The 16,728-nt window shown below is 35.4% G+C and overlaps 1 protein-coding gene across 9 annotated transcripts in view; it reads left to right on the top strand.

Annotated features, from left to right (window-relative positions):
• Slc17a5 (solute carrier family 17 member 5) overlaps nt 1–16,728 on the top strand; it is a 76,814-nt gene that overhangs the window by 9,045 nt on the left and 51,041 nt on the right. For 8 of the 9 annotated variants that reach the window (XM_058578885.1, XM_058578884.1, XM_046443023.2 and 5 more), the window contains exons 2-6: nt 1,118–1,314; nt 3,132–3,365; nt 6,965–7,052; nt 8,943–9,029; nt 9,944–10,062. In XM_058578885.1, the coding sequence (XP_058434868.1) occupies nt 1,118–1,314; nt 3,132–3,365; nt 6,965–7,052; nt 8,943–9,029; nt 9,944–10,062 (725 nt within the window). The remainder of the gene's footprint in view (nt 1–1,117; nt 1,315–3,131; nt 3,366–6,964; nt 7,053–8,942; nt 9,030–9,943; nt 10,063–16,728) is intronic. The other variant, XM_058578887.1, reaches the window with a different exon arrangement.

The raw sequence follows: 16,728 nt of genomic DNA, 5'->3' as shown, positions 1-16,728 counted from the left end.
ACACATGTTATACCACTGAGCTACATTCCCAGCCCAGGATTTTTGTTTTTTAAGTGGCAGAATCTCATTATATTATCTCATTATTGCCCTAAACTCCTGAGCTCAAGTATGCCTCCTGTATCAGCCTCCTAGGTAGCTGGGACAACAGATGCACACCACCACACCCAGCTTTTAAACAGGTATTTATCTAAACACTCAACATTTACCAACTTAAAGATGTAAGACCATAAATTAGCCAGTTTCTCCTTGTCGCTAAGAGGTAGAACACCCTTATTAGTTTCCTGTATTTTCTCTCCAATTCTGCAACTCATTAAATGAAGAAAAAGGAACTCTACAATTAGAGTAAAGATTAGGTCAAACTCCTCCTCTCACATGATCCTTCTTTCATTGGTTCCTTCAACTTACTCTGCTGTCTTGTATATTTACTTACTTCCCTTTCTACTTTGGGCCCTTTAAGCATAATACCTATTGAGTCATAGATGCTACAACTGTAAAAGATTCTGCAAGTTTGTTTCTGGATTCTTAAGTACCTTTAGTTTAGGAGAGCCTTAAGTATACTAATCATGGCTTCTGATTTAAATCCAGCTTCTGAGGATATTCTCCCAGGTAAGAAATTGATCAAGAGGGGTTCTGTGCCTATACAATAATTTTTTTTCTGTGCTGCATTTAAGTGAAATGGCTACTAACCCAGTAGCTTTTATGTGATATCAAAGTATTCAAGTACTTATTGACCCTGTTTGAGATACTTTTTTAGGAATTATGATGCCATTAAATAACTTTACCTATTTTTTCTCATGCCAGTCTTTGCCAGCTGACTGGGATTAGGGGTTCAGTTTAACTGTAGAACAGATTTTTCTAGGCAAAATTGATAAAGCTTTCACCTCCGTATTTCAATGAGCTCTTACAGGTCAGACTCTCACATGTTAAATTTCTTTCAAACAAGGGGAACAAACTCCCTCTGATAGATCTTCTTAGATATGTTTGAACTGAGGTTATTATTAGAAAATATTGATGATTATTAATCTCTGGGGACTTCTAAAAAATAACCGTTTTCATGATTTAGGCAACAGTATCTAATTTACCCTTTTAATTAGTTTTCTCCGGATCTGTATTTCAGCTCCAGCATGCTGCTCTGCTCGTTACAACTTAGCAATGTTGGCCTTCTTTGGTTTCTTCGTTCTCTATGCATTACGTGTGAATCTGAGTGTTGCATTAGTGGATATGGTAGATTCAAATACAACTTTAGCAGAAAATAGAACTTCCAAGGAGTGTGCAGATCATTCTGCTCCCATAAAAGTTCTTCGAAATCAAACGGTAGGTACTGTTTTCTAAGCAAATAATCCTAAAATACTTCCAAGTAAAAATATTGAAAAATATTTCTTCATCTGAAAGAAACCAAAACAGTTGATTTTATATGTACTCTGAATTGCTTCCTTTTTGTGTTTTCCCAGGAACTGGTTGAACAGTAACTTACAACTCTAGCTACTGCTGTTGCGCTATCATATACCTTGATCTGTATGAAAAGTAGCTCTTCAGTTTCCTCTATAAACATGCCTTCCATGAAGAGAATTTGCAGAAACTTGTTTGATCTACCAGAAAATAAGCTTGTTTTAAATATTACTAAATAGTTGTGACAGGGGATGTGGCTCAGGCGGTAGCGCGCTCGCCTGGCATGCGTGCGGCCCGGGTTCGAGCCTCAGCACCACATACCAACAAAGATGTTGTGTCCGCCGAGAACTGAAAAATAAACGTTGAAAAATTCTCTCTCTCTCTTTCTCTCGCTCACTCTCTCACTCTCTCTTTAAAAAAAAAAAAAAAAATAGTTGTGACAGAACTATTATTTAATAGCTGTTTCACTTATAATATAACAGTTGCATGAGACCATAGATAATTTCAGCTGCAGGTTGAGAAAAATAAATTGGTCAATTTCTTAGATCAGTTTCTTTGTGAAAATTTATACATGCCTAACCTAAGCTACATAAGTCATTTTTCCTGCTTCGTGTTATAATAATTGATAAATATATTCTTAATTTGTTTAGATTGAGTTTTACACACTTTAATTATTTTACTTTGCTTTATTTAATGTTAATAATACTACTGAATATGTATTTGGGTACACAATACCCTATGTCTCCATTCCAACCTCAATGACCTCTATGAAATGTGGTCAGTTCACAAAATCTAGGGTTTCACAAATAAACTACAAATTATATAGAGATTTGTTTTGTATCTTTCCCTTTGGTAAGTGCATTTGTTGACCTATCTGCCTTATATAGGTAGTTAAAAAAAAAAAAAAATCCTGGAATGGTTCTTAACACAATGACTTGGTTATACGGCTTCATGTATTTAAAATGTTAGCTAATTAGGCTGGGGACATGGCTCAGTTGGTAGACTGCTTGCCTCGCATGCACAAGGCCCTGGGTTCAATCCCCAGCACCACCAAAAAAAAAAAAAAAAAAAAAGTTCAGCTATTCAGACCATCACTAAATCTTCATTAGTGTCTTACTACGTGTTGCTCCTAATTAAGACAGGTCCTACTCATATTAAGTTTATGGCTTAGTTTAAATTCTTATTCTTTTTTAGTTCTATGAGCTTGTTCAAGTGCTTGGTCTGAAATGGAGAGATATTATTATCTATATTTGTGCATCCTAATAACCAACATTAAGTGAATATTTAATTAATATTAAATTTAATATTCCTAGATCACATACCCAGTAAGTGATAGAGCTAGGTTTTAACCCAGGCCTGGCTCCAAAACTTGACTCAATCACTCCACTATTCTGTTTAATAGTTTTCTAGATTAAGCCAATGGCTCTTTTAGAGGACTTTTTGGTCAGGAATATTAGAAAACCTCTACAGCTCATCCTCTTGTCTTCTTTCATAAAATAGCAAGCCTTCTTTAAGTTTATGGCTTTTACTTCTTTTGCTCTCACTTTAATTATTTTCCAGTTTTCTAGAAACTGCATGTTTATATTGTGGTCACTCACCCACCTGCTAAAACATTTGCATGTTCTGCAATCCAGGGGAGTGATGCACAATTTTATTTGTATGGACTTATATTCAATAAGAGAAAAGTGCAATTTAATCAAGTCTTAAAGGATTGATTTTTTTTTCCCTTCTACTTTTTACAGGGCAAAAGGTACCAGTGGGATGCAGAAACTCAAGGATGGATTCTTGGTTCTTTTTTTTATGGTTACATTATCACACAGATTCCTGGAGGATATGTTGCCAGCAAAATAGGGGGAAAACTGCTGCTAGGATTTGGGATCCTTGGCACCTCTGTCTTTACCCTGTTCACTCCCATCGCTGCAGATTTAGGAGTTGCAGCTCTCATTGTACTCAGAGCACTGGAAGGACTAGGAGAGGTGATTTAATTTTTTTTTAATTTTTCTTTATTCCTTATTTTGTCTCTTGTTTTACTTCTTAGCCTAAATCTCTTTCGCCTCCTTTGAAGGATCTCATTCTTTAGTGTGAATATGAACCAAGAAGTAACACTGGACAATAACAAATTAGAAAAAAAAAATTAATTATTAAAGAACCTGTGTAGTGATGAAGTCATTGAGTAGGAGCAGTCCAAAGTTATGGCTTTACTGAAAGACTGGAGAAAACATTTTCCAAGGGAGACTTTATAGCTCAACCTTAAAGAGATAAGAAAAATAACTACTGTTAAAATTGTTAATGACTGGGCGCAGTGGTGCATGCCTGTTATCCCAGTGGCTCAGGAGGCTGAGGCAAGAGGATTGCAGGTTCAGAGCCAGCCTCAGCAAAAGCGAGGCACTAAGCAACTCAGTGAGACCCTGTCTCCAAATAAAATACAAAATAGGGCTGGCGATATGGCTTAGTGGTTGAGTGCCTCAGAGTTCAATTCCTGGTACAAAAAAAAAATGGTTATGATAGGTCATCTTTATCTCTGCTACATTTTTTAGAGCTTTATAGTTACGCATAGTATTTGGGTTTATCCCAGCAAACTCATACATGCATGGTATTCAATTCAGGACCCCCTTATCCCTCTCCTTTTCCCCTCCCATCCAGCCTTGTTTTCCTTCCTCTACTCTACTAGACTTCCTTTCCCTCATCTATTTCCTCTTGTACTTTTGCCAATTTTTACAAGATAGACTGTTGAATTGCTTTACTTTATTTTTCAATTTGTTGTTATTCATGAAACTTCCTCTTTGTCTTTTTTTTTTCTTTTTTCTGGTCTTCTAGCTTAGTGATAAATAATTTACGATTATATGTCACTATCCTGATTTAGTTCTATGATTCTTCTGGACTTTCATGCTATAAGCATTGTTATCATCAATTTTTTATCTCTTTTTTCCCTCTCGAGATGTTTATTATTTATTTAAATTTTTGTTTGTTTTTGTTTTAGTGCTAGAGATCAAACCCAGGGCCTTGAGCATGCTGAGCATGTACTCTACCACTGAGCTATATCCCAACCCCATTTTTAAAATTACTTCCTATCTTCCTCTCTATTTCTCTTTTGTATACTACTGTCTTTTTTTTTTTTTTAATCTTTTCAGTTGTAGATGGACACAATACCTTTATTTTATTTGTTTATTTTTATGTGGTGCAGGGGATCAAACCCAGTGCCTCATGCATGCTAGGCAAGTGCTCTACTACTGAGCCACAACCCCGTCCCTATACTGCTATCTTTTATTATCTCTTCTTTGTAACTTTGAACTTTCACCTTTGTAACCCAGGCATAGATTTACTTTTCTGTCTTGCATTTTTTCAATTCAGGCAAAATAGTGGCCCTCTGGATCTGGCTTATAGCATGAATGTCATGTCAAGTAATATTTTGTCATACTATGTTGGAAAGAACACTTGACTAAAGTCAGAAAATCAGAGTTTGGTCAGGCACAGTGGATTACTCCTCTAATCCCAGTAATTTGGGAGTCTAAGGCAAGAGGATCTCAAGTTCGAGGTCTGCTTTAGCAACATATTGAGACCTTATCTTAAAATAAAAAATGTTTTAGGGCTGGGATTATATCTCAGTGGTAGGGGACCCCTGGATTTGATCCCCAAAACTGAAGAAAAAAAAAAAAAAAGAAAAAAGTTTTTAAAAATCTACTAACAATTTCTAAGACTAAAACCTTGAGTTAAGTCCTAACCACTAGACCAAATTGACACTAAAATACCTGCCCATTGTCAATCACAGGATAGATATAAAGCTTATATATGCTAGAGTACTTAGAAAATTTGTCAAGTATTATTTAAATTTAACATTTTATCAACCAGGCCCAGTGGTACACGCCTGTAATCCCAACAGCTTGGGAGGCTGAGGCAGGGGGATTGTGAGTTCAGAGCCAGCCTCAGCAAAAGCGAGGTGTTAAGCAAATCAGTGAGATCTCTAAATAAAATACAAAAAGGAGGGGGCGGGGGCAGGGATGTGGTTTAATGGTTGAGTGCCCCGAGTCCAATCCCCAGTACCCCCCCAAATTAATTTAACATTTATCACTCATTGAATGTTCTTATTTTGTCCTTATCAATAGAGATATATTAAATAAACCTTTCTAATTATAGAATTAAAATTGCCCCTCTATTACCAGATTTTTCTTCTGTTTATCCAGATAAAATATATTTATTTGTATATTTTATCTGATCCAAGTACTAAATCTCCTTGTTCAATGTATTCTCATATTTTAGCTTCCTATTTATGCTTCTAATTTAATATCATAGCATGTTGCATATATTATTACTGCTATCTAGGTGACCATTTTATTTCTAAATAGAATTTAAGTTGTGTATACTTAGGTTCTCTAATCTTTCTCTGTTCTTCCGTGCCTCATCCATAAACTTAGGTCAGTATCTTTCATCCTTACTATTTGATTTACCATAAATATACTTCATTATCCCTAAGAAAATTTATATTAAAGTTTTCCACAACATAATCTCTGTGGGCATTTCTAGACATCTCAAGTTTTATTCTATAGTGATTTGTCCCATGCATATAGATTCCTGTTGATTTGCCATGTAGCCTAAATGATCTTAGTTTTTTCTTGGTAGTTCTTCCTTTTTTGTTTTTGAAGAACTCAGCAGAAAGCACAAACTATTAACATTTATTTTTCTCTCTGTTAATAATATGAGCTACCACTAATATTTACAATTATGCAAGATAGGGCATGTTACCACTGTTTTAAAGTTGAAGAATGGAAGTTCAAGAAGGTTAATTAGTCTTTCTAAGGTTACACAGCTCATGAGTGGCCAAGAACTAAAAATTCATTGATATGATTTTTGGGGAGGCAGAGTTTGTTTTAGGTTTTCTGCTTTGTTTGTTTTTGTTTTCTCTCTAGAGAATAAGCACTGGGCTTGCTCTACCACTGAGCTGTACTCCAAGCCCTCAAATCTGTTGATTTGTGTGTGCCCAAACCTATCATTTCATACGCTCCTGTGGTGTCTTTCCATCCACAGGAGAAATTTGTTGCCTCCCTGCCTCCATGTCCCATTACCTCTCTATTATCAGTAATTGGCATATACTGATACATTATCACTGGGGAATAAAAGACTATAAACACTCTCATTGAATTTATCCTTTTTCTAATAAGACCATTTTTCTTTTTGATTTAGGTCAATTTCAGTATCCTCTAGTATCCCAAAGTATTAAGTCAGTGTTTTTTAAAAAGTAATAAATTAGTAATATTTATTAAAATTAATAAATTAGTAATATTCCTATGTCATCCAAGTCAATAAAGTAAATGAGTAAAATAAACCTTGAAAAGATTCCTTTATGTCACCACTTAGTAGTACAGATTTATCATAACCCTTGGCTTCAAGTCCCCAAATCCATAAATCATTGTCTATATTTTGAAAATGCTTCGTTATAAGATATGTTCACTTAATACTGTAAAAGCATCTCATTTAATGAAATCTAATTCTGAAAATTTCTTTTGTAACAAAGTACTCAATTTAAAACATTAACAAAGCCACCTTATATTTCATAAGAAATACTTTCCCCACTCCTTAGGGTGTTACGTTTCCAGCCATGCATGCCATGTGGTCTTCCTGGGCTCCCCCTCTAGAAAGAAGCAAGCTTCTTAGTATTTCATATGCAGGTAAGATAACTACTCTTATAAAAAGTTTACTATGATTCATTATTAGGTATATACCAATCTTGGGGAGAAAGTGCCTGCATGCCAGAATCATGCAATACTGGGTACCTCTTCTGGGGGAAAATAAAACTTTTGGGGGTATAACTGTATTATTAATTTTTATCTTTAGCTCAGCAGCATATTGCAGTGTATGTTAACTGCCTAATATTTTCCCCTCTGCCACCGTTTATTTCAAAGTGTATTTTCTTTTGAAATGTTGGTATGGAAAATGCTATGTATTTTAAAAAGAAAAACCCATGAGCTGGAAAATTGAGCACTTTTGTTCTTTAATTGTGATTTCTAATTTGACTGTGTAATGAACATATCATGGCTCTCAACCCCTCTCTTCACATATCTTTTTCCTATGCACTTACTTTCACAATTTAGAGCTACAGGTGAGATAGCATGAGCTTTATATATGTGAATTTTTATTCAACTAGATTACATAAGAACTCCTAGCCTTTCTTCCATTGACTGAATGGAAAATTTTCCACCTGACTGATTTTAAATATGTGGTAGAAAGGCCTGTCTGTGATAACTTTTAAGCAAAAATCTGCAGGATAAGAAGAAACCAGTCATGCAAAGAACAGAGAGAAGAGCATTCCAGCCAATCAGAACAGCATGTACAAGGGCTCTCAGGCAGAAAATAATGAGTTCAAAGAAGTGAAAAACCACTGTGGGCGGCTAAAACAAAATGAATAAAGAAGATAATGGCAGAAAATGAGGTTAGAGAAATAGACAAGAACCAGATCATATCAGACCTTGCAGGATGCAGGAAGGAATGTAGATTTTTCCCCTAATATACAGTGGGGAGACATTAGAGGTTTTTAATCAAGTGAGAGATAAGATCCAGTTTACTTTTTTAAAAATCATTCTTGTAGTTATAAGGAGATTGACATGAGAAATCTGGTGATAAAGTCAATGACAGATACTATGTTTCCCCTTTACCTATTGAATAAAGTCTGAAGACCTAGGGGGTGAAGATTTTTTTATAATTTCTATCACTTCATTACAGCCAGCCTAGGCCCTGGTACATAGTACCTGTATGGAGTTATGTACTCAGTAAGCATTCAACTTATTTTTCTAAGTAATGTTCCCAAAACTATTCTCTGCTCACCTACTTCCACTCCTTTTCTGATCCTGTAACATTAGCACATATCTTCTTTCTTATGTTTCTATGGGACCAAATCTTAAACCCTTTTCAAAGTCTTATTGCCTGCTACATACAACTTTTCACCTCTGGAACTTGGGAATAATATCTACCATGTTTGAACTCCACATTGCTCTGTGAAACTTAACAACCATTTATTTATATTCTATCTAAGAGGGATGTTTCGGACTACAAATAATATCTGATTCATTGCATTTACTAAAATGTCTCACATTTAATGGTTAAAATATATTTTATAACATTTATCTGAAATAATTGTTTATAATGTAAATGTTATTCTTATTTCAACAAGTATGCTGTAGTAGGCTATTTTTTTCAGCCTTAGAAACCATCTTTGAACTGGCACCCAGGCACCTGGATTTCTAAAAAATGTAGCATTTACTTTGTCATATTGTAATGAATCTTCTCTTGGTTGATGGCTCCTAACTCATCAATAATTACATAGTTGCAGTTTATATAACTACATATTAATGTACATGTTTTACATATTGTAGATTTTGTAGAAATTGCTCCCTTAAGAAAGTAGATTATTTATATTTACATGAGACTAATTCAGTTCCTTCAGATTTTAGTCATTCTTTCTGTTCTTTATTTTCTATTCCCCATCCTCTTGAAGCAGTAGCTCTTGCCTTTCTGTGTTCCTCTCTCTCTCCAAAGTTTATGAAGTCTTACATGTTTTTTAGGAGCACAGCTTGGGACAGTAATTTCACTTCCTCTTTGTGGAATAATCTGCTACTATATGAATTGGACTTATGTTTTCTACCTCTTTGGTAAGTTTAAAATTTAACCTGCCTAGTATTGTGGTGCATCCTATAATCCTACCTACTCAGGAGGCTAATGCAGGAGGATCACAAGTTTAAGGCCATCTTCAGCAAGTTGTCAATACGTTTAAAATAAAAAATAAACAAGTCAGGGGGTGGATTAATATCTCAGTGATAGAACACTTACCTAGCATGCATGAGGCTCTATGTTCAGTCCCCAGTACCAAAAAAAAATTGTTTTAAATGTAATTGTAGCCTAATTATTAAAAATATATATTCTGACTCACTAAAATAATCATCTCCTAATCCACAAAGTTCTAAAACACTAGTAACCTGTTTATGTGATTAAAAGGATCTGAGTTATGACCTGATGTTAGTTTTCAAATATTTCTTAATAGAAACTGCTGTTGTATCCTGAACTTAAATGTCACACTTTCAAAAGTTACTCTCTTGGTTATTATAAAAATGTGTGTTTTAAAAGTATTTATTCTTAAGCAAAATAAGATGCTCTCACTTGGTAATTTTAATCTTTTTTAAAATTTTGTGTAGTCCCAAGGTATGTTTCATTTCTTAGATTCATTGTCTGGATATCACAAATTTTTTATAAGTAGATTAGACATTTCATGCAGAAGGTATATGTACATCAAAACAAAAAATCAAATAAACAAAAAAGACACCTACAGAAATATGTAGATTATGGAAATTTATTTTCCAAAAGATTGTCTGATATACCCTTATAGGCAGAGTCATGTATTTAAGTTTTCTTCAAAATGTGTAGGAAATAATATAATTATAACATTTATTTTATTAAAGAATTGAAACTAATTTTACATTGAACCTACAGTCACATAATTTTTAAGACATGTAGAAATTGATGTTGGTCCATTCTAATTTTATTTAATTTATTATTTTTCTATTTTAAGGTATAGTTGGAATATTTTGGTTTGTTTTATGGATGTGGCTAGTTAGTGATACACCAGAAACTCACAAGACAATCTCCAATAATGAAAAGGAATACATTCTTTCATCCTTAAAAAATCAGGTATGGACTTTGGCAAAATTTAAAAATAATTTTAAACACTTCTTTTTTCTAAAGTAAGATACCAGTTGTTTAAAATAGATATTTCTACTGTGCATTCCTTAAGCAAAGCAGCCTGGGCAAATGAAATATATATGTTTTGTTATGTTTTCTACCTTTTGGTAAGTTTAAAATTTAACCTGCCAAGTATTGTGGTACATCCTAAAATCCCACCTACTCAGGAGGCTAAGGCATCATCTGGGCTTGGTGGTACCTGACTGTAATCCCTGTGACTCAGGAGGCTGAGGCAGGAGGATTACAGATTTAAGGCCAGCCTCAGCAACTTACTGAGATCCTGCCTCAAAATCTAAAAATAGCACAGTAGCTAAACTATGGAACCAGCCTAGATGCCCTTTAACAGATGAATGGATAAGGAAAATGTGGTGATATTTCACATAAGGCTGGAATATTATTCTGCCTTAAAGAAGAATGAATTTGTGGCATTTGCAGGTAATGGATGGAGCTGGAGATGTCACGCTAAGAGAAATAAGCCAAATCCAAAAAACCAAAGGTCAAATGTTTTCTCTGAAAAATGGATGCTGATCCACAATGGCAGGGGGGAAGAGAATGAAGGGAGTGAGGGGAAGAGAGGGGGCGTGGGAATGGTGGAATGAGATGGACATTATTACCCTATATACATGTATGATTACACAACTGGTACAACTTTGCACCATGTTCAACCAGAGGAAGAAGAAGTTGTGCTAGGGGCTGGAGTGATAGCTCAGCGGTAGAGTGCTTGCCTAGTACATGTGAGGCCCTGGGTTTGATCCTCAGCACCACATACAAATGAATAAATAAATAAAGTTATTTTTTAAAATTCCTTTAAAAAAATTAGTTGTGCTACATTTGTGTGCATTGTGTCAGTGTCAAAATGCATTCTACTGTCATGTATGATTAATTAGAACAGATTTTTTTTAAAAAACACTAAAAATAGGCTGGGAGATATAGCTTGGTGGTAGCACACACCTGAATTCAATCCCCAGTACTACAAAAATAATAAATTGTCAGGGCTGGGGATATAGCTCAGTTGGTAGAGTGCTTGCCTCGCATGCACAAGGCCTGGGTTTAATCCCCAGCACCACAAAAAAAAAAAATTATTATTATTATAATAAATTGTTTGAAAAAATCCCAATTTTTTCTAGATTAAAACCATGAAAAAAATTACTTTTTGAAGTCATTCTAGGGGCTGAGAGTATGGCTCAGTTGTAGAGCACTTGCCTAGCATGCATAAGACCCTGGTTTAATCCCCAATACCAAAAATAAAATAATAAAATAAAATATTCATTTTAAACCTTTTAAAGTAATTATTATCAACTGAGTAAGTATTAAGTTTGTTTTTCTTCTTTTTTTAATGTCTTGGTTGATCTTTATTTTGTGATTTTTTTAAATTCTATTTTGTTATATATATGACAGCAGAATGCATTACAATTTATATTACACATATAGAGCACAATTTTTCATATCTGTGGTTGTATACAAAGTATTTTCACACCGTTCTCTTCATACATGTACTTAGGGTAATGATGTCCATCTCATTCCACAGTCTTTCCTACTCCCATGCCTTCTCCCTTCCCCTTTCTCCCCTTTGTTCTATCTAGAGTTGGTCTAATCTACCCATGCTCCCTCCCCCAACTCCCCCAACTCCCCATTATGAATCAGCATTCTTATAAGTTTTTTTGGGGAATTGGCTAACTTCACTTATCATTATATTCTCCAACTCCATCCATTTACCTGCAAATGCCATGATTTTATTCTCTTTTATTACTGAGTAATATTCCATTATGTATATATGCCACATTTTTTTTTATCCATTCATCTATTGAAGGGCATCTAGGTTGGTTCCACAGTTTAGCTATTGTGAGTTGTGCTGCTATAAACATTGATGTGGCTGTGTCCTGTAGTATGCTGTTTTGAAGTCCTGTGGGTATATACCAAGGAGTGGGAGCATTTATGGTCATTTTTTTGTGGGGGGGGGGTGCTGGGGATTGAACTCGGGGTCTCTTGACCACTGAGCCACATCTCTAGCCCTATTTTGTACTTTACTTAGAGACAGTGTCTCACTGAGTTGCTTAGCGCCCTGCCATTGCTGAGGCTGGCTTTGAACTCACCATCCTCTTGCCTCAGCCTCTGGAGCTGCTAGGATTACAGGCATGTGCCACTGCGCCCAGCTGTTGTTCATGTTCTTGATCATTGCCATTCTGATTGGAGTGAGGTGAAATCTTAGTGTAGTTTTGATTTGTATCTCCCCTGATTGCTAGAGATGTTGAATATTTTTTTCATATATTTGTTGGCCATTTGTCTTTCTTCTTTTGAGGAGTTTCTGTTTAGTTCTTTTTGCCCATTTATTGATTGGGTTATTTGGGTTTTTGGTGTTTTTTGAGTTCTTTGTATATTCTGGATATTAGTCACCTATCAGAGGAGTAGCTGGCCAAGATTTTCTCCCATTCTGTAGGTTTTCTCCTCATGCTTTTAATCATCTCCTTTACTGTATAGCATATGTAGTTCTAATTCTGATTTAGAAATTGCTACAAAAGAGGAATCAAAACTTTAGGGCACCATAAAATTAATTCAAAAGGCTGTCTCATGACGAGCTTATAGACCACTTGTACTACTACTTTAAGATCATCAACTACTGCTGTTTTAAAAGATCTTTTTAAAAAAAAAAAAAACTATAGGAAGACATTGCCATTTCAACCACTGAGTTTTTATTTTCTGTATACCTGGTATTGTTTGGTTTTTGTTCTTTTCTTAACTATTGAGGATAGGATATTTTACAACTGTTTTGTTTTTCCTTTTATCTTTTAAAAATAATGTACAATTTTGCAGCATTATGAAGGAAATAAAATGGGAAACTGAGCTTAAATATTTAGTTGCTGTAAATTAAGAACATTAGATGCTGAGCGCAGTGGTGCATGCCTATAATCCCAGCAGCTCGAAAGCTAAAACAGGAGGATCACAAGTTCAAAGCCAACCTCAATAATGGTGAGGCGCTAAGCAACTCAGTGAGACCCTGTCTCTAAATAAAATACAAAATAGGGCTGGGGATGGGGTTCAGAGGCCAAGTGCCCCTGAGTTCAATCCCTGGTACAAAAAAAAAATTATTGCATGCAACTTTTGTAAATCAACTGCTGTTGTTTGCATTTTATAAGAAAATATTTTTCTATGCAATGTCACACTAGAATATATTCAAGTATTTGTTGAATGATCTTACTCTCCTTATATTCAAGATTTTACACATTTGGCAACAAATCATTTTTATAGTTTGTTCTTTTCCATTTCAATTTGTATGGAAAAAAAATGCTGCTTGAGCTATTGTTATAAATTTAATGATAAATTCTCTACCTAGGGGCTGGGGATGTGGCTCAAGCGATAGCGCGCTCGCCTGGCATGCGTGCGGCCCGGGTTCAATCCTCAGCACCACATACAGACAAAGATGTTGTATCCGCCAAATACTAAAAAATAAATATTAAAATTCTCTCTCTCTCTCTCTCTCCCTTTAAAAAAAAAAAATCTCTACCTAAACTTCAGTACTTCATCAATTTTTCTTCCATGAATTTCATTATCACTCAAAACTGCTTTTTTTTTTTGACAGTAATGTGGATTGAACCCAAGGCCTTGCACATTCTGTGCAAGAACTCTACCACTGACTTGACTCCCCAGACCTTTCAATTTTTTAACTTTTGAGACATAATCTCTGTATTGCTGTTGCTAGCCTTCAATTTATGATCATCCTGCCTTAGCCTCCTGAGTAGCTGGGATTACAGACATAAACCACAATGCCTATTTTATCACTCAGATCTCTAAGGAAAGTTTGCTTTCAAACTATTGCCTTGACAAATGATCTGAGCAATTTTTAAATTTCCTAGCTGTATGTATTTTCATTTATCAGCAGTGGCATTTTAGAAGAATGTAGAGCTCTAATAAAAGCTTTCATAAGATTTTTTGGCCAACAGTTGGCTATAATGAAGCCATGGAGAATATGTGTTTATATTGCTTCATTGGCAAATCATCTCTGATAATAATGTCTTGGAAATAATAACAAGAAAATAATCTCTGGATTTAGAAAATCAGAAAAAGCTGTTTGTACTTCATTAAGGTCTATGATAACCTGTGCTATCCGGTATGGTAGCCACCAGCCCCAAGTGGGCATTAAATTTTAATTGAAACTGATATAATTAAGGGTAGAAGGTGTAGCTTAGTAGTAGAGCACATGCTCAGCATGCATGAGGCCCTCATTTAAATCCCTAGCACCCTTAGTAAATAGTAATTTAATTAAAAATTCCATGTTATCAGTTACATTAGCCAAATTGCAAGGACTTAATAGCCACATGTCTATTGGTTACCATATTGAACAACACAAATATAAAATAACATTTTCATTGTCATAGCTACATGTCTATTGGTTACCATTGAAAAACACAAATACAGAAGAACATTTGCATTATCATAGAAGGTTCTATTAGACAGTGCTACCTGGGACAGTGCTACCTTTGGGAGATTGGGTGATTCTCCCAAAAAAAGCCTTGAAGAATTTTTTTTTAATGTCTCTAGATACTTGGGTAGTTTATCCTAATAACATTTAAAAATTTATCTTTCCTAGATTCAGTAGCACATGCCTATAATCCCAGCTACTAGGGAGACTGAGGCAGGATGATCACAAGTTTAAGGCCAGCCTTGGCAACTTAGCACGAGACCTTGTCTCCAAATGAAAAAGGGCTAGGGATGTAGCTCAATTGTAGAATGTCCCCTGGGTTAAATCTCCAGTACCATAAATAAATAAATCGAATTTGTGATGTAGCTTAATGCTAAAGCACCCCTAGGTTCAATCCCCAGTACCAAAAAAAGAGAGAACCTACTTTTTGTCAGGCTCATATGTTGGACATACAACTGATTTTGATTGGGTGATTCTCCCAAAAAACTCCATCAGATTATCAAAAATTGAATTGAGGGCTGGGGATGTGGCTCAAGCGGTAGCGCGCTCACCTGGCATGCGTGCGGCCCCAGTTCGATCCTCAGCACCACATACAAACAAAGATGTTGTGTCTGCCGAAAACTAAAAAATAAATATTAAAAAAATTCTCTCTCTTTAAAATTCTCTCTCTCAAAAAAAAATTAAATTGATATTTATAGGATGTGAAAATATGCCAGTCTGGCTAAAATTGTTTCATTTGTATAAATAAGATTACTACTAAATACTGGCAGAAAACTATAAAAGACACATACAGACCCATACAATCTTTGAAATATTTCACTTCCTTTATGGATTTTAAAACCATATTAAAATGTTCTTAATTCATTAAGTCTCTAAAATCCTCTTCCCTGAGCTCCTCAATCAAGGGGATGAGAGGAAGTGGGCTTTCTTTTAATCTAATCTTTACAGCAAGATTGATCCCTAAACTTGCTGCACATTGAAATCCTCTGGGATCTTTAAAAAACTTAGATGCCAGCAAGGTACAATGGCTTGTGCCTGTAATCCCAGCTACTCAGGAGGCTGAGGTAAGAAGATCACTTGAGTCCAAGAATTTGAGTTCAGCCTGGGCAACACGGACCTCATCTTCAAAAATGTAGATGGCTGTCTGGATGGATAGATTTCTCTCTCTCATAGATGGACCACAGTAGATAGATTGAGGTGGGTGGGAGAGATGCCTACCTCTCATTCATCCCCAAACTATGTAATTGTTGTGGAGAATGATGTTGATCTCCCTGGTTGACTTTAATATGGCAGCAAAGTTTAGGAACCATTACTCTATAGAACCAGCTGTAAAAGCCTTCTAAATTTTAAATTCCTTGGTACTACATTCAGATGATTTTTGTTGTTGTTTTGCTTGTTTTCATTTGTTCAGAAGGTCAGGGGTAAAGTACAGGCATCTGCAATTTTTTAGTGCTAGAAGTTATTCTGAAGTACAGCTGGAATTAAGAATCACTTTTGTAAGCCTGGCACAGTAATCCCAGCAGCTCGGGAGTCTGAGGCAGGAGGAGTGCTGGTTTGAAGCTAGCCTCAGCAACCTAGTGAGGCCCTAAGCAACTCAGTGAGACCCTGTCTCAAAATGAAAAATAAAAAGGGCTGTAAATATGGCTCAGTGGTTAAGTGTCCTTGGGTTTAATCCCTAGTACAAAAAAAAAAAAATCACTGCTATAAAAGAATAAATTCCCCTCTTCCCTTCTATCCCTTATCTCTCCCACTCCTCTTCATTGTACTGGGGATTTAACAGGGAAACTACTGAGCTATATACCTATCCTTTTTTAAATTTTATATTGCAATAGGGTCTTACTATACACCTCGGACTCTCTTTTTTTTTTCTTTAATTTTTATTGTTGGTTGTTCAAAACATTACATAGTTCTTGACAAATCATATTTCACGCTTTGATTCAAGCGGGTTATGAACTCCCATTTTTACCCCGGATACAGATTGCAGTATCACATCAGTTACACATCCACTGTTTTACATATTGCTATACTAGTGTCTGTTGTATTCTGCTGCCTTTCCTATCCTCTACTATCCCCCATCCCCTCCCCTCCCATCTTCTCTCTCTACCCCATCTAATGTAATTCATTTCTCCCCCTTGTTTTTTTTTTCCCTTTCCCCTCACTTCCTCTTGTATGTAATTTTGTATAACCATGAGGGTCTC

The sequence above is a fragment of the Marmota monax genome, unplaced genomic scaffold (assembly GCF_021218885.2).
Source record: "Marmota monax isolate L192 unplaced genomic scaffold, Marmota_monax_Labrador192_F-V1.1 WCK01_AAM20220418_F8-fsc00091, whole genome shotgun sequence".
In the NCBI taxonomy this organism is placed as follows: domain Eukaryota; kingdom Metazoa; phylum Chordata; class Mammalia; order Rodentia; family Sciuridae; genus Marmota; species Marmota monax.
Note: the sequence above shows the minus strand (reverse complement) of the source record. Positions and strands in the feature narration are given on the sequence as shown.